Source organism: Wasmannia auropunctata, unplaced genomic scaffold (genome assembly GCF_000956235.1).
Source record: "Wasmannia auropunctata unplaced genomic scaffold, wasmannia.A_1.0 LD336063.1, whole genome shotgun sequence".
Classification (NCBI taxonomy): Eukaryota; Metazoa; Arthropoda; class Insecta; order Hymenoptera; family Formicidae; genus Wasmannia; species Wasmannia auropunctata.
The window spans coordinates 1,198,915-1,218,605 of NW_012026827.1; the positions used below are offsets into that span (position 1 = coordinate 1,198,915).

At 36.3% G+C, this 19,691-nt stretch overlaps 1 protein-coding gene across 8 annotated transcripts in view; it reads right to left on the bottom strand.

Annotated features, from left to right (window-relative positions):
• The window catches only part of LOC105450339, a 250,151-nt gene that overhangs the window by 221,251 nt on the left and 9,209 nt on the right, over nt 1–19,691 (bottom strand). Inside the window, exon 1 of one of the 8 annotated variants that reach the window (XM_011690132.1) lies at nt 1,224–2,123. The exons of the other annotated variants lie outside the window; for them this stretch is intronic. Coding sequence (XP_011688434.1) covers nt 1,224–1,250 — 27 coding nt within the window. The 5' untranslated portion in view covers nt 1,251–2,123. Of the gene's footprint in view, nt 1–1,223; nt 2,124–19,691 lie in introns of those variants that run through there. 8 annotated transcript variants of the gene reach the window in all.

The following is a 19,691-nucleotide window of genomic DNA, read 5'->3' on the forward strand; positions in this document are numbered from 1 at the left end:
AGTTTTACTTCAAATAGCGATAACTAATGCTAATAATATTTATTAATAATCATTATAATATTACCATCGGTATTTTATATTACGTATTATACAATGAAATTTGTTTTCTTACATGGACTTGAAAGGACTACAAATTTATATTTAATATATATCTGCATGATGATTGTTACTGTATCGATCATCTCATGATTTGTTGCATCTACGATCGTCGAATCAAATGCAGGAGCAATGATACGGCTGAAGCCGAATATTTGGAAGTAGTCGTTATTATTGATGGAGGAAAGAACGTCGCCTACCTTCGTTTCTCATTTCCGGTTCGAGGGGCAGGGCACAAATCACGCCGTAATTGTTAAATGTAGCGTGATCTAGCGCCGAACGGGATAGGGACGGCATGTATGTAAAATTGATAAAAGTTTCTGGCACGTATTCCTACGTACTTCTATGTAATCAATTCGTGACTATAGGTACAATTTGCATTGCGGTTAGCAATAGCGGAACAACATAACATGCTACAAGCTCCCGCTATATTTCGTCCGTTGCAATTGTTCAAAGATATCTTTAAGAGAGAAAAAAAATGTTATTTGTATCAGATTAATTTATACTCGTACGTTTGCACGGATGTTTCGAAAGTTAAAAAATTAAAATAAAATTAGAAAACTCCCGAAATCGTTAAATAATAAAACAGAAATAAGGCTAATGGAAACTATAGCGCGGTAAGTAAAGCGCAAAACAATTTAGTAGTGTTAAAAATCATTTAATTCAAATACTTGTTGATCCATGGACGTTTCGATTCAGTTTTGAATCATTATTCCATTAATTGTTGAAAATTATTCAAAACTGAATCGTCCATGGATCAACAAATATTGAATTAAACGATTTTTAACTCTACTAAATTGTTCTGCGCTTTACTTATCGCGCTATAACTCCCATTAGCCTTATTTTTGTTTTATTATTTAAAAAATTAATAAATTCACGAAAAGAACGATTTTTCTGGAAGGTCTAAAAATTTTGTTAAATACAGATCTGAAAATAATTCTTGTTGGATCGTCAAAATAATTTTGTTGAAAGGTCAAACTGATTGCTGGAATATCAAAACGTTTTTACAGCAATGCTTATTATTTTTGTGTTTCAAACAAAATTATTTTCAGATCCAAATTTTTTAACCTTCCAGTAAAATCGTTCTTTCCGTGATAATATAAAATATATAATATTATATACTCAACGGCATTGACGAGCGTCTCCGACTTCATGAATCTATCGTCATGTTTTCGTAGTATCTCCTAACTTACTAATGCATACAAGAGTTCCTTATTAGAAAGTTTCCCGCGCACAACACACCGTCATGCGAATTAATTCATCGGAATCTCGCGACAACGTAACGCTCCGAAAATCCTACAGGCGTGTCGCGCGCAACACTCGGCACAATGTCGTGCACGTACGGAGGCGTGTAAGTACAGGAACGCGGCGGATACATACCCCGGGTATTTGTACTCTTATCTTACCCGGAGTAAATTCAATGTTTGTACGCCGTGTCAACGCCCGTACATGCAGGGCGGTATCACAGCAGATTTGAAGATGCAAATGCAACGCCCGCGCCGGTGGGTACTTCCGCGAGCGAGCGCGCGTGCCCGCGACGCTGATGCTCGCCGACGATGAATTTGTGTGTCTGCCGGTTTCATAGGTAACTCGACGTAGGTAAGAGCGACGGCCGCATATTGCAATTTTAGTCTCTCCTACGTACGTTACACTCGCGTCCACGATAATAAATTTTTATTCACGAGTGCTCTCATTTAATTATATAATCGATTCTTCCTTGATAAATCATCGAGGCAACGATTCGATAATTGATGTTTTATTCGCGTAATTTTAATGCACTGTTCGTACGCGGGGTAGGCTTGAGCTCGCGCGGAGGCGAAAGCTAGCGCGACGGAGTTAGGAGAGGGAGCTCGAAGAAGGCCTCGATTGAATAGACAGCGATTAAGACGACACAGTTTAATAAGATGCACTATCCACACTATTTACAATTCTCCTAACACTATCTTCGCGACGGAATAAGAACCAAGCTAACGGAGTAGCACAAAGCGCAGCGCAAGCGGGCACGTCTCGCAGAGAGAAACTTCGAAAAAGCTGGCACGCGCCCCCTTGCTCCCGCTTTTTATTGGCACATGCCCCTCTAGAAGGCTCCCCCCTTTCCTTTTGTCAAACAACGAGCAGGATTGCCTTATAAGGTGATAATTGTCGGAGCCTTGTAGAAGGGCATGATTTGTCATCGCTCGCATTTGCAAAAAACATGTTTTGCTCGCGCCGTTTCGCGCCACTCGAGGAGAAGCAGCCCGTGATTGGGCGCTGGTGACGGCGGCGGGCGCTGAGCGCGACCGTTGCCGCCCGCGCTCGGGTTTGGCGTCACGCGCGTATGCCGTGATTATGGTCAATCTCGAACATGCACCGCACTTAAAAAATTATCTCATCGAAACTCAATTGTTTATAAAGTTTTCGTTAGGCATTTTGGTTCAAATTCATTTAATACGAAACTCTCCCAGACAGTCCTTTATTATGATTTCAGTTGCCTACGTATATTAATTACGTATATTAATAATTAAAACAAATATTTTATTCAAAATAGACGCTGAAGTTTTGGACGGTCGAAACTCTTCGTGTGATTCAAAAATCATCGGATGTTAAAATTAAATTGGATTCTATTTGAACAGATTTAGGTCAAATACTAGGTATACCGTCTTACGTGTCTTCACATGAGATAACACGATGAATTACATTCAATTCGATTTGATCGATTCGCTCTTACACAATTTACATAATCCTCGCGTAGGTATATAAATTAACTTCGATGATCTCTCTATAAAGTCCAATTAATCCGTCGTTCGGCAAATACGGATTCCATTTGTTTCTTTTTATTCACAATAAACGAATTTGACCAAGCCAAGTTAATTGCGCTCGAGATACGTCGACCGTTCTGTTGGGATGAAACGGTACTTCCCCTTTAAAAGCGCGATGCCGCGCGATGCTTGACGTGACGCTAAAGCATACACGAAATAGAGGACAGGGAATACGCTCGACAAAAGTCGTGGGGTTAAGTATGTCATTCACACTGTCTGTATATTTAGCGGGTATTTTTTCTAGCGCTTTATGCAGCGTTTAGACGTTGAAATTACGTTGCTTGTATAGTACGTCAAATACTTCAAAGAACATAAAGCATCGAAAGTTTGCCGGTGCATGTTAACTTTATGATATATATACCATTAAACTAAGCAAAAGTTTGAATCGACATAATGAAAGTAAAATATCTATAGCGTACTCTTTGCTAATCTCGATTTGCACGAATTTAGCTGATGATGTGTTACGAATCAATACATTGTAATACTTATTCATGACTTTATCTTCAATTTATTCGTATAAAGTGTAAAATCACGACGACTGAAATAATTTAACCTTCGTCACTTTGGTTTGAAATTTATTATTATCTTTCGCGAAGCAATATGCAGCACATTAAGCGTCGCAACAGCTAACAAAATGGCCATTTTCGTGTTAAATGGGTCGCAGAGGAAAACAGCCTCTTAAAAAGGCGCAATTATATTTTCCATATCGGTCGCATCCCCCGTTGTTTTAAGTCCACTTTAAACGATGCTTTATTTTTTACACGGGAATATGCAGGAGAGCAGGAACATTATATATAAAAGTTCATTCCGGTATGAGCGTGGAAACGGTTGTATGAAAAGTAAGAAGATAACAGAGTAAAACACTCAGCGTGGCATTCAGTGGTGTATATCCGGTAGCGCGGAAGTCAAAAAGCGTAAGCTGCTCAGAGAAATAGGGAGAATGGAGGATTTATTGTTGCGCGCCCGGTTTTTCCCCGAGTTTTAAAACCAAATACCAGACTGGCCGTATTACCTCGAAGTTTTCTATAAGCTTAAGGAACTTTTGTATTAAAAGTATTGCGATCGTCTGTCAATCTGCTAAGTAATTCTTGAGACGTTCGATCGAATGCCGCAATGTCGGTATCTTGTGCGAAGCATTTTCTCAACGACACGTTATAAAATTTATTTAAACGAAACGGTTTTTAATATCACGTCACAAAATGATATTAGAATTAATTAGACTGCGTTACATGTCTTGTTTTCTTTTTAGCTCTGATTTCACAATTTGATAACGTATAATTCATTACTCATTTCAATTAGTAATTTATTTTTCAAGTGCAGTAAATACGTCCTGCGTTTCGTAACAGAATTTGCGACTGATATTGGAGTGCAAGGTAAACATATGTAAATATATAAACGATATTTGTGTAATTAAGTACGTTTCACCAATTCGTAAATAAACGAAATATCTTCTTTACAGAACACCCTGATCTGATTCTCCAACGAAATAATGCAGATATTGCCTTAACGCACGGAATATAGGGTATATAATCTCTATGTTTTTCTAAAACTTATCGCAAAATGAGATTGCGCTTTTCGGAATAAATTTGCGAAATAAATATTCGTAACCATAAGGTGATCGGTAACGGAAAATGCAAGAGGAGTAAAGGTAAGAAAAGATAAAAGATGGAGTATATTCCAGCGTGACACCATCATGGCGATGCGTTTGAGGAAACGACGATGAATGTAGCAGCTTGACCGCACACGGAGGCAGTTAAGTTTCGTGAAATAATGTTATATCGCCGGCGGTAGACTGTTATTTCTAATCCGTGAGTAAAGATCGTACGTTTTCATTTGATCCCGTCGACGTCCATTACCGCAATGTTATTCCACGCGCTATTAAACCGTAAACCGTAAGTTTCACGTTCTGTCAAAACGTGACGTTTATACGTCACTCCCGCGGCGACGAGGCCGCGCTCATGAAGTTACCATTCGAAACATCTACATGTCGAATGCACATATCTCCGAACAAAAAAGAAAGAAAAGATAACGATCGATAGCACGAACGCGCAAGTAGAAACAAATAAAAGTTATTGCCGATGCGGAGTTATCAACGCGTCGCTAAAATATACGCGACGTGGAAAAATGAAACGAATTTAATAAAACGAAAGCCCGTTACCTGAAATCAATTGCTTTCGAGCTCTTAGAAAAATTGACATTGAAATTCGTCGCGTCGTATGTGTCGTGCGCATGCTTCCTATCTCTCTCTCTCTCTCTCTCTCTCTCTCTCTCTCTCTCCCTCTCTCTCTCTCCCTCTCTTTCTCTTTTTCTAGTAATGCAAAACGATACGAGGTAAGTACGTCCCCCCTCCCCCCCCCCCAGTACTGGTTGCGACGTAAAATGCAAAAATATGTTATCCGTTCTCATATTATCAGCACTTCCCACGTCGACTTTCAGATCGAGTGCGCGTCCACGGAAATATGTTTCTCCATGAGAAATATCGGGCCGTCCCGTGGCCGATCCTAACGGCCACGATTTCGGGTAACATATTTTGGCCGATCGAATTATTTGTAACTGTACCCACCAGACGTGCGCATACATCTTCCACATGATCACGTAACACTTTCTCATTCGTTGCTTTCGGCACAAGTTATGTCTTGAATTATGCGAGATATATATCGTAAAATAATAATAAGAAAAAACTTGATGAAACTGATGAAAAAAAATTAATGAAAAAGAAACGATTCATTGATTTTTAGCAAAAAAATTCTACTTTAATTAAATTATCCATTTAAAATATAGTGAAAAATATCTATACATAAAACAATTTAAATTTTAAAATTAACTAAAGTATTATGAATTATCCTGCAATTTATTTAAAAACTATTTTTATGATAAATCAAATAAAAACATCTCTTCTATTTTGCAATATTTTTAAAAATTAATATCTTATAAAATCGATATTTTTCATTCCATTCGTGGCATTTTTGTTTATTTAAAATATACGCACGAAAAACGGGCCACTGTAATATTTCAGTGACTTGTTTTTTCCCGTGTGAGTATATTATATAATATATTCAACAGAATTTTAACAACAGAAAAGTATAGTTTTACATCTAATTTTTAAAAATTCTTAATGAAATAAAATTTTTTAGTTACTCGAATAAAATTTAGTGTCTCGAGCTACAATTTATCAAGGATAAATTTACTGTACATCCCAAACTTTTAGAACAAAACATTGAATTGCTTGAATAAACACAATTACGGTGTGCCAAAAGTTTGAAACTTTTAATCAGTGACACATCATAACATTATAAGCGCCGAGATCACATCCAGCATTGGATATTTGTAAGAAATACTTGCGTGACGAATATCGGATGGATTGAGACGAGTGCACTTCGATCTACGGAAAATTTTCGTCCATTTCCCTCGAGGAAAAGTATTCTGCGTGTATGTACGAAGAAAGTTTGTAAATCCAGCACCGAGATTCACGTCGTCGTCGTGATTTTCGTTACTCACAAAATCTTCTTGTGTCTGAAATTCTCTCTACGTAAAATTCTACTCGCGTATTTATTTCCGCAAATTTCTCCACAGCTAGTAGTTTATCTTATTGATTAAAAGTATTCGTGTTAAAATATACATTTATATATCTTTTTATTATGAAGATAATAAGAAAATAAAGTAATAAATCGCTTTAAGACATGAGAAATTGATAAACTAATGTTTTATACTTCTTATCGCTTCAAAGTGAGTTTGAAAACTATTGCCAGTTGGATAGAAGAGCAGTGATTGAATTCAAATAAGTATGGGATCATGACGTTTGACTTTGCTCCGCGTTACCTAACGTATTAACGCACTCCGGGTCCTCTGTATAGATTTGAGGTTTACCGTATTACATAAACTAACATTTCTCTGTGTACGCAACAATTTCCATGATTTCCTTGCAGATTAAGCGTGTGATCAAATCCTCTCACCGCATCAAATATACATTCCCGTCGGCGCTCGATCGAAACTTCGATTGAGACCGCGCGTGCTTTGATAATTATAACATGATTATGCGTACCACTGGCCGCGGCGGCGCCGGGTAACGCTCGAAAATAACGCGCGGCACGTCAGTTTCCAATGGGCATTAAGCCCATATATCGGTCAATTTTCGGAAATTTTAATTAAACCACGTACGCGCAATGTACGGACAGTTTCATATTTAGGTTAATGGAGATCGGGTTCGGCGTTACGTAATAAACCTTGCGTCGCCGTGCTGGGAATATTTGGGGCAAGGGTCGCGGAAGAGCGGGCGAAGGGGTTGAGAGCGAATCAAGCGCTCATTTTGCGGAATATAAAAGTTTTACGAGGCGCGCGGGAACTGATGAGTCCGGTACGTAATGCTGCTTGATCCATCAATGCCTTTCGGGAGTTCCCGCGCGGATACCGCGCGTTAGAAAATTTATCATTGCCTATAAATCAGTCGCGGAGTGGGAATTTTCTGGATACCGGAGAACGTGTCCCAATTAAGAAAGACGCGTAGAATCGAATGCTGACAATTCGAGAAAGTATTTTCGACAAAGTTGACTTCGATCAATTTTTACGTGTGATTAATGTTTATCGAGAGAAATCTGATAATTTTTTCGAATGTAAATAAACATAAATTATTTGTTTGCTGTTTATTATTATGTCAATGATAAAATGCACTTTTCCACTTCTGTCTTTAAATTTTCAATTTCTCTCGTTTTTCTGTAGTCTAAAATATAAATTACATGTCACATAAAGCTGAAAAAATATTCCTTAAAATAAATAGAATAAAACATTATTTACAATTTTAATGAGCTGATTTTAAAAAATTTACATTTTAATTAATTTTAGAGTAGACAGATTTAATTATTTTTTCGGGATGTAATTTTATGTAAATACATAATAAATAATATTCTTCAGGTAGGTAATATAGTTAATTTAAATTATATTATAAAAGACAAAGTACGTGAAAGTATAAAATCTAAATTTCCATATTTTTATACTTTGCCATTTCACGGTTTTAATCATACGCTTCCTAGCTTCTAATATAAATTTTAAAGAAGCAAAATAATTAATGAATTATATTGTTAGAGAATTTTTAAATATACTTTAAAATATTTTATGAAAAGAGATATACGTAGTCTTGCATTCAAACTTAATAACGCAGAGAAGATTACTGCTAACAATTGTCTTTGTTAAAAAGAATAAGTAACTAAGATAATCAATTGGGTAAAAAAATATTTATAAATATAAAATAAACAAAAAGAAGTTTCATTATTATATAACTTTAAGGACTGTTATCACAATATTCTAGATGTAATAAAATACATTTAAATATTTTCAAACCGTATCACATTAGTCCTTCAGAAATATATTTCTAGAATAAATAACATTATAATCGCATTTAATTTAAATTCATTAGTTTCTTGTTTTCATTAAAGAACCTGTTAGTTGATATATTTCCTTAGCACGGTTACGTTAAACTAAAAAGCTATGACATGTCAAGAGTTTAATTTCATCATCAATAATCTCGACGTCCTTTTTAAATTTCACTTAATTAATGCAATTTAGATTTTATAATTCACCGCACGACGTCAATAAGTACATTCCCGGAAAATTTTGTTGATTCCCCTTGGGGGAATTTTTTCCCATCCGTTTCAAGGAATCTTCTGCTTCGCGTCCTACTGACGGCAGCGACGGAGACGGCGATGGTGACGACGACTACACTACGGCGGTGACGTCGCCGACGTCGACGACCTCGGACACCTTTTCTACCGCAGGAACTCGTTAAAAATACGTTTGCAAATGGGATTCCGCCTGGCGACGAGCCCTTTTTTTGTTGCACACTCCACCTTCCTAGCCACCCTCTTTAAAGTTTCATGCCTCGTGGGAATGGATCGCAGCTGCGCAACTACAGTTAAGCACCGCAGATCGCACTAAAGCAAAGCTAGAAGCCGCAATCTTCGCTCAAAAGGACCTCCTCCGTCTGCTGCAAATCTTCCAGTTATAAAAGTTTCGACGAATATTGTTCTCACACATCACATTAATACCCGCGTTCTCATTAGCGTCTAAAATAGTACCGAGTCCATTCAGGATTTCATTCTGCCGTCCAAAGCAAGGTTAAAATTTCTTTGAACGGTACAAGAATGATGAAACAGTGAGAAATGTATGTCACGTTATATAAAGAACTTTTTCGTATAATCATAATTCATATACGCGCACAAAAATTGCAGCTCGATTGTTTAATGTTTTTTATTAAGCAAATTAGAGTCTAATTAAAAACTGCTGTTCTTATCAAGAAAATAAATGCGAGAACAAATTATAATTAATAAATCCCACCGTTCAAATCAACAAACATATTAATTTAATAATTACAATAAAAAATATTTATAAAAATTGGCAATTATTTTATGGATTACGTATTGTAGATATTAATTAATCAAAAATTGCTTTTGTTAATACAACGATCGATTTTTAATATATATACAAGTACACATATAAATAAAAACTCTATTTTAAAATTTTCCACTCATAAAAAAGAAAATAATCTTTGTTATAAAAAGAAGAAAAATTCGTCTCAAATAAATTTGTATGAACGAATAACATTTTTCCTTTTTTTTTTTTCACCAAGCGTTGAATCATAGTGCAAACGCGTAACGAGGAAACTAATCGAAAGTTCCGTTTTTGGAATCGCATTTTAGTGCGCGCGTGGCAGAGCGCGATCGCGAGATTGCCTATCGATCGTTGAAGCACCGATTTCGATATACGGGCAATTGGCTGTGCTTGGAATTGTTTTAAAAGCCGCTTGAATTCGAACACATCTATTATTTCGACGTCGGCCTTTCACCGTGCGTAAACACGGTAAGTGTTCATTGTCGTCGCCCCGCGCTTTTTCCTCCGCGCTTGTTTGCCGTCACGACGAAAACTGCTTTACCATTATTTATCGGAATCCATTATTCCTACGAGCGGTAATTAAAAAGTTCGTATTTGGAGTTCGAACAGTCGATCGCTTCGTCACCGCCGCCGCGCCGCCGCACGCCGCCGACCTGACGGAGTTGGTCGAAGTTGTAAAATTCAAGTGGAACAAGGCACTCCGAATTAAAAAATTATGACCGCGTTGCGAGGCCCTATATTCTCAGTTGATTAACGTTTCCGCTACTGGCAAAAAAGTAAATTTTTATTACCGTTTTCTTCCATAAGTAACGATTTCCGGATCATTAGGCTCCTCATTGGCATCGATTACCGTCTCGTGTCGCTTTAAAAATGCACACTTGCGAGGATAAAATTAATGTTTTGCCCGTTGATTAATATCTTGATTTGTAATCCTATATCCTACATGGCGTTATTTTGTACTAGAATTGTTCAGGATACGCTTGGACCGGACGGATGAAAAATGGATCGATCGATCATATCGTTGGACAGACACGTTTCAATTGCTCGTGACAAATGTTTATAAAACTATCTGGCTAAAGATAGGAAACGTGATATATCTGCAAATAAATATTTGCTCATCGGTCGATTCGAGCGGAATTTGGATGGTTAGCCTTTTGTACAACGTAGAGCCTTTATAATGATCTGGTGATCGTAACAATTAAAGTGATACGAATAAATGATACTATCCGACTTAATTATAAGACCTAAAAAAAATAAGTGAAATGGAATTTTAATTAAATCCTATAATTATAATAATTTTCAATTACTTCTTTTAATAATTCTGCACTGTTGTAGAAATCTAAATAAAATTATTGTATATTTGAAAAATTATTCAATTCTAGTAATTTTGAAAACACATGCACAAAATAATCAAAAACACGTAGGTATAGCATAACTATAAGCTATTTAGGTGCATAAATAAAATTTATTCATTAAAATCTTAATGTTTTAATTTTAGATAAATAATAGGTTTTTTTAACATTGTATTGCCAGACAACGTATTGCTTAAATTAAGCAAAATAGGATAAATCTTTTGCTTTATGCTCCAAGCGTTTTGTTTTAGTTTACGGCTTCGCATCGCCATTCCCACAATTAATTATGTTATCTGCTCAGACGGGCTACATAAATTCCTGGTTAACGTCCACTTCAACGTTGGTGCGCGTCAGAACTTGACGTGTACATGGTATAGCCACGTGGCGCCACTAGTATTTCAATTTGCAGTTGTATTCTGCGCCCAGTGTTTGAAATCCCGCTTCTGCGCGGCGGAATCGTGCGAATACATTTACATTACTTACTACGGAGAATCCTGATATTTAGCTACCGCCTATTCGGTATATATGTTCTCGACTCTCCCTCGCGATGGGTACCGTTTACACGGCGTGCAGGATGTACGTTTCGCTTAAATGGTGGAAAGCGCGTTATCCGGCACAGTGCTTAAATATAGATATAACGTACAATGGAGGTAGGAACATATTTGCGCTGTCGCGCAAGTTTCCGACGTGCTGCATTTATGTAAAAAATTGGAGGCTTTTCACAAACTGCTGCAAGACATTTTATTTGATACAACCGTGACGGATTGACGTTTCTGCTTTTAATTCCTTATTTTCAATGTATATAAATTTGATTGATTTATAAAGCAAGCAATCTTTATGTTAATAGTATTAAGAATAAGCTTGTTTCCAATTGTTACACAGTTTGATAGAGAAAAAAATTATAAAACAAATATCTTTGTATTAAATAAAATAGAGGGCTATGAGCCAAAACAGGATGTTTAATGTTCCAACTAAAATTCGTTAAACTTATGAGAACAATAACATACGTTTCGACTCTCATCGAGTCATTGTCGATGTTGAAATAAAACAATTATCGCATTAAACTATAAACAAAAATCGGAAATTCAAATTATCTAACAGTAAAATCTTTAAACGAATATCTTGATGATATAAAAATTTAATGATGTAAAAACAGGGCTGGGTAATATTTGAAATAGTTACATTTTAAATATGTATTTAAAATGGAAATGGCATTTTGAATTTTATATTTTAAATGGAAAACCATTTTCATTTTACGTTTGAAATGAACATATCTATACATTTAACAATTTGTAAAATGTGTAAATGGTTTTTCTAAGCGCTCACAAATTTCTCTTAGCATTATTGATTACGTTTACACGTTTACACGTTACTCTTAGGCTGCGTTCGGTTTGGCGTTTACAGCACTTGTGAGCATTATTTGTTCTTCTTTAACAGTTGTTTAATAAACAACAAGGATAAAATGATAAGCGTTGTAAGCGTCAAAGTAAATGCCTTAATTGGATTTATTATAATAACATCTGTAGTAATTAATCTAACCAATTAAAGCTATTCCTCTGAAGAATAAAATGACTGTGATTGACCAGTTTCGTAGCTACAGATGTTATTAAACCCGATTAAGAATGACGTATAAACGTAGTCTTTGACGCATAAAAGAAATCAAGTTTCGTAATTTGTCAAAACACAATTTCTTCTATGGACACGTTCAATTGACAAAGTAGATCAGTGAGCGTTTAGCGTTTAGTGATTCTTTAATATAATTGATTCTTGCCTTTAGCTTTTTGCTGGATCTGAGTGAATAAACCAATACTGTAACAAAGGTGAATCATTGAGCGTTCACTGATCTGTCTGTTGAACGCGTCCTACGTTGAACTTAACGTTTGCGAGCATCATTTGTCCTAGTTTAACTTTCAGTAAACAACAAGGATGAAATGATTCCATGTTTTATTAAATAAAACAAATAAAATGTATGATTATATTAAAATAAAAATAATTGCCAATTTTATGGCATACACTAAGAAAAACTATTTTACATTTGAAAATTGTTTAAAATACCTATTTACCTATTTACATTTAAAATGGATTCAAAAAACTTATTTTACATTTAGCATTTTAAATACCTTTTTTAAAGTATTTTATATTTGGCATTTTAAATACAATTCGAAAAGCATTTTACCCAGCCCACTAAAAATACAGATTTGCGGCGCAAGTCTTCGTGTTTATTGTGTGGAAGTCCATGTTGATGCAAGTTAATACAGTGTATAAAAACACCATCTTTGATGTCAGGCTTATACAAAGCCAGTTGGAAACATCTTTCTTCTTGTTTATACGTTTAAATAAACATGAGTAGAAAATGATTTTTTTTTAGAGAAAAATTCTCGTGTTAAATTGTCATAATCTCCTGAGTAAAAAGTTGTTTCTCAATAATACAATAGTTCGGTCGCTAATTGTATCGAGATCGTGCCCGAGCAAGGTGCAACGAGCAGTTACTTAAAATGTAGAAAAGATACGGGACGTAGTCCGTACGGACGGTTACACGTCTGAAGAAAGTAATAATCATTATGCAAAGCCGTGTGCTAGTCTGTGCGAGATAACTGGCAAGGGTTACTTGGAGAGGGGCTCTCTAGACGTAGCACGCTGCTGCGCGGCGATTTCCCTCGGTATTCTCTATACATTTCATAATTTGAGAAAAAAGACGCGGACGAACAGTATAGCAGTGGGGCACGATAAGCCTGGGCATAGAATTAAGCAACACAGTTAAGCGCTATCAGGAGAGAGATAGTTACTTCATTTTCTCCCAAGCACCAATGAAACAAGCGTTATCGGATGCAAGATTTATAATACTTCTGGCGCTGTATCGGTGCGAGCCATATTTGCGACGCTGCGTTGCAATAATTTAAAAAGATGAAAGAGATGAAATTTTTTTTCAACTACATAACAAGACTTAAATGTATATAAAAAACAATTTGTATGCTAAAAGATATGTAATTAAATTGCTACGTATGGAATAAGCTAGTTAAAGAGCTTATTCTTTATTTTTATTTTTCTACACAAAAGATAAAATATACATAAAACTCGAATTGTATTTTATTATGAAAGCATCAAGCTCAAATATAATATTTACGATTAAACATTTTTCGATTAGTAGTTATAAAAACTCTTTTTGTTTTTCTATTTATTTTTTATAATAATGTATGTTGTTATATTTTTTAATACTTATATGAAATAATATCAAGTTTTCACTGCAAAATTATTAAGCGTTCTGTTTTAATGTTTTTAATTGACATGTGGAGTATTGCAACACAAATCATGTACAAATAAAATACAATTTTGAAGTGAATTCTATCGAATTATATACTGAATTATATATTTTATTTCAACGTTCTTCCTGCGTGACATACTTTTTTTACGCACACCAACCTTCATTTGATAATCGGTGTCTCTGCCAGACATTCATCAATCATTACCGTATCAATTGGATCAGCCGATCGTTCCGTGAGAGACAAATGGATGATCGAGCTAAAAAGTATGTCAAATCGGACGCTATTCGCATTGTATGTATAATCCCTTTAACTTCATAATAAACTCACGAAAAATAATATAAACTAGTATAAATGTACAGGATATTGTTTTACATGTGCGTTATAAAAAATATATAAACGAGAAATTTCGTAAGTATTATTATAATTGACGAATGTTTAATTATAAAAACTTAATGTTTTCAAGAAAAATGCAATTTGATCTTTACGCATATTTTAATTTTTATTATAAAATAATTATTTAGCTCTGTTAAAAATATCTACATGGGTATTTATTATTATTTTTAATATCTATTATAATTTTTGAATATATTATAAATAATATAATTTGATAATTATATAATAAATTGTTATTTTATATCAAAGGTATAAAAGAAAAGCTTAGAAATAGTTTAAATTTAATTCTTCATTAAAAAAAATAGATAGCAGATGTACTTTATTACATTATTTATATTTCTCAAAATCTATAATATTTTTTGGAGATAGTGATAAATTTGGTAGTAGATATAATATCTTTTCTTTTTTCACTAAAATTCAAATTATATTGCGAGTAGCTAATTAGGTCTGCTACGATGATAAGAAGTATTTAGGTTTCCGTTGTTCTACAAAGTGTTTCTTAGACTACTTCTTGCAGTTCTTAAGTAAGGCTGGTGACTGTAACGTGCAATTACGACTGTAGCCTTAACTAGAGGGTACCACGTGTATCGGGCGAAGGTAACGGCAATGCAGTGGTGTGCGAGACAGAAAGGACGTCGATGTCGTCGGTGGCAGGAGCGCAGTAATAGGTGTTGGTTCCGCAGCGAAGCAGAAAGGGTGAGTACTTAAAAGCCTACCTCCGGCGCGCTCCGCTAATGTTCTCGTTACGTTTTAGCCCTTCCCGTGCTTCCGCTTCGGATTTAATGCATCCGCCAATGCCAAATCGTCACGGACTGGAATCGAGGCGGATGCTGCACCGCGCGGCCGGCTAACCGGTTGTCGCAACCAGTGCGCACACGATGAACAGCGCGTGGAAACGCGTGAAATTTCGTCAGGTACAGCTAATGTAATTTTTCCGCACGACTCATCGTATTAGCCGCTCAACGAGTGGACGTCCGGCATAAATAATAATTATTTGAATTTCTCTCAAGCTGCAGCTTAAAGCTTTCACTGCAATCATCACAATTCTTCATTTTGTCAGAAAAAAATGTAAGCTTTCCTGTTATTTGAATGTTAAAAAGTTAGAATAATTTTTCGGCATTAATGTATATAAATACTAGTTACAGTCGCGTAAAAAGAATATTTTTATTTTACTATCCACACTCGTAGCGGACCGTCCACTTGTTAGAAACCGGAAAAAAGTCTCTCTGACAGATCGCGCTCCTCGATACGAAGAAGGTCAATTCCCAGCTGTCCGAGCTGGATACGTCACTTTTCAGGTAGACATCGCACATGCGAGCCAACGGGTGCGCAATCGATGGCACGGAGGCGGTCAGTAGGATTTATGTATGAAACGCCGGTGGGGTTTGGAGAGATAAATTAGTCGCCCCGGCAATAAAAAGCCGACTTGCGGATAGCCCGGATTACACGGATGCACTGTGCGCCGAATCGATGGTACTTCTTGCCGCCTCCTGCCTGATCATCCACCTTCAGCGACGTTATCCATTTTCGTCCCCATACGTGCTCACGCCCGGAATCTATTACACGCCTTTATTAAAAGGCACGTATATATGTACGTTATCATAAAAACTCTAGTTTTTGAATGCGTGCCCAATTTACGCGTCGCGTGCATTATTTATGCATTCGTAAAAATCGCTATTTTCTATATTTGTGTATAGATAGACACAAAGAAATGCATTTTTCTATCATTATTAATGACCAGTGATTAACAAAACGGTTGGATAAAATTGTGATTTAAAAAATAAAAAAGTTAAAAAAGTTAATAGTTAATCTTGCATCTTATACTCTAATACGCTTTGAAAAATTATTTGTACATTCTTTAAAACAACGAAGTTAAATAAATAATAGTTTTGAAATGATTTTTCTGAATCTAAAGTATAGAGTGTGTAAAGTTTGTTTGCGTAAAGTGTGTTTTTCTTCCTGAATAAAATACTTCAGGTTCAGCCTTCGGTGCAAAGATATTTTTTAAAAGCTCCAAAGAGTGCGTCGAAGCAGAATCACGAGAAGGTATTTTAAGCAAGTTTTTTTTTCCGCGCAGTTTTTACCCGCGATATTACGTCTAACTTCGGCATAAAAGCACATTGAATTTTAAACGCGTCCACGTCTCATAATCTCGTCTATGTTGCACGCTCGGACGTTTTCGCGTGTTTTAATATAAACAGGGCACCAGTACCAGGGCTTAAGTTCCATCTCGCATGCGCTACGTCGCCTCAACTTTTCAGCATGTAAAATGTAAATGAATGGAAGCGGGAGGGAAGGGGGCGGGGAAGGGATGTTTCGAACGTTAACCGCATGAGAAATCGCCGCGGCGGTCCTCGTCGACGTGTGAAACGTGGGAACAATGCGAGCGAGCACCGCGATGTCCGGGGATGCGTGGAAAAAAACGGTCCGGCTATGTCAAAAGTTTCATTTCGCGAAATGAAAATAATATTAAATCAGGCCGCGCGCGTACGCGCGCACGCGGCGTCTATCGTGCTTCCGAATTACTGTCCCGACTGTCCGAACGTTATTTCACGCTTTTATTTGATCCATTTTCCACATTGTACCTTCTTGGCAAATTCGTGAGCGAGGTCTTCGAGTTTCACAAGAGAACAATTTCCTGATCCACCATTTCCATAAAATGTTATAGAAATTACAAAAGAAATTAAATCTCTACGAAAATTTATTAGAGCCTTAAGACTCAAAGAATTTGTTACGTCACGATTAATTCGAGATTTGAATAAAATGCTTTCTTAAACGTTACGCATTTACCGTGTATGTATAATCAATATTAATTCTACCAGTAAAATAGCAGAATTTTTATATTGCAGATAAACGCAAGAGAGAAAACAACGAACTTAATTTAAATTAACAACAAAAATCTCCCTTGCAATCTCGGAGTTTCTTGCAACGAGATGAATTCTTCCAAGGTACACGGTGGACACGGAGCAACCGCCGAGAGACATCCTGTGTTTTACGTTCGTAAGCCGCTGCCGTTAATAACACCACGCTCGTCTGCATCTTTTTCCGGAATTTTCCGCCACCATGTCTCTATATTGCCGTTCTGTCACCATTTTCCCTTCTTGCTAGTCTACGTAATTTATCCAGGTTGTAGCTATTTAATTAACCATGATATGATTCTATACAGAGTGTCCTATATAAAACTTCTATTGTGGTAAAGCTCCATGATAAAATTTAACAATTTTTTTTACAGTCGATATTATTCTGGTAAAAATTCAATAGTCTTCACGATTTATGTGTTTAACTAAAAATTCGTTTGGATATAATTAAAGAATTTAACGAACTAAGCTTTGGAGCTGTAAATATATAAATAAGAATAAATAATCGTAAGCAAATTACGTTAACAACAATTAATTGTTCAAACATTGAATTTCATTAAAACAGAATTACGAATATTTCTATATTTTTTAAGAAAACTGCCATTAGCAATTTATATATAATAGATACAAACGAGAATACAGCGAGAAAAAGAGAGAGAGGATATCTCCGTAAATGTTGCAGGTGCCAATGCCTGTCATTTCGCGTTTCAAGAATAACAAACGGTTCGATGCGAGCAAATTAAAACATTTAATTCGTCATCCAAAAGTTAACTCGTTACCGGGGCTGATTGCATCACGAACGAAAATCGAAACACGCACGGCGCGTAACAGGTCAATAATACTTGATTTTTTAATTCGTTATAGACGCACGGGCGTCGATAAATCTCTCACAATCAGCGCGGTACGTTTCGAGCCCGGAGTAAGTGATGTATGAACAAATTTCAATCAGTGGCCCGGCAAATTATCGATCCGCGCGAGTAGCTAGTGTTATCACCTATATAGATGCCGATTTGCTGATTTCTAAACGGTTCGCCGCGCGGATCGGATACTAAAACCAATCCTGGGAGATTTATTCAATGGTGCTCCACGGAAAGTAATAATGCACCTGCGGTTGTACCATCGATAGAACGTCGCGCTCGTTCGATTCAAAAGCCCGTTTATTATTACTTCTTTCAACGCGAAATGAAATCGAAAGAAGCACGTCCTGCAACGTCGAAGCCGCTACTAATAATCACGTCTACATACAGATCAATCGGTCCGCCGGAAAAAACATTTTCATCTACCCGAGAAAGAACAGCTATTTACTAAATTATTTATATATACACTAACCCTGCACTCTCTCTCTCTCTCTCTTTCTAAATGATTAAACATATTTTCTTAATTGCGCGCGAATAAAGTAAATCACGCAACAAAGTGAAATCGATTATGTGTTGTTCACGCCAAATTATCACGATTTTGTATGATAATGAGCGCAGAGCTTAATGAAATTGACTTTATGTAATTTAATAATATTAAAACAAGAATGAAAATACGTATTAGAGAGAGCTATCTACAAGAATGGAATACATTATTTAATAATCCATAAGTACGCAAGTACGCACAATATATATTATTTGGGACATCGCTACGTTTATCCTCGCGTTTTTCTCGTGTGTTACTAACATTCCGTGCGTTAATAACGGTTATTCAATTTATGAAGAAAGACTCGATTCTCCATGTACGGAATTTAAATGGAATTCCAGTTCGCGGTTGGTTGAATTACGATTTCGTATAATTAGGCCGCAAGAGGGGAAAAAGCTGTACCTTTCGCCTGGCATCCCTTTTTGCTCGTTCCTTGCAGTACTCGATTTTCCGCGGCGAATTCTTGCGTTTATTAACACCTTGTTCCAAGAAAGAGAGAGAGAGAGAGAGAGAGAGAGAGAGAGAGAGAGAAGAGTTTAAAGAGAATCGCTGTGCGCGACCGACAATAATTTTCGCGGTTGCGTTCTGCGCGTTATCCCCGGCCGATAGCGTGATTTCGACTCGTCCCTGATGGAGGGATCGATACTTTATCGACTAGCAATTATATTTTAACGAATACGCGGGATAACGAGATGCACGCAGTTAATATACGCGCGCGTATCCGCTTGCCAATTATGACTGACTATTATAACAACTTTCTTCCATCTATGCGGATCAAACTGACTTTGTTATTGTGTGTACGCTATTAAATGTATAATAACCAACGCTACATTGTCAACGTGATAAAATTGCCGCCATACGGATTTTATTGGGCCCGAGAGCGTTTTTCGCATTACCGTTACGCGACGCGACTTATCACCGCTGTTACACAACTTATCGCACGGACATTTCAATAAATTGCAAATTTTGCAAGAAATCCATATCGTTTGCATTTCATTTTCCTATCTAAAAAAAGATACGTTAAGTCGATAACTCGCATTTCTCAAAATTATTTGTTACTATTTTTCCGTGATGCTGATTGATTATCTCACTATGCTTACTTCGTTGAGCGGCTGTCATTATATATTTTGACAGTTATTATGTATATTA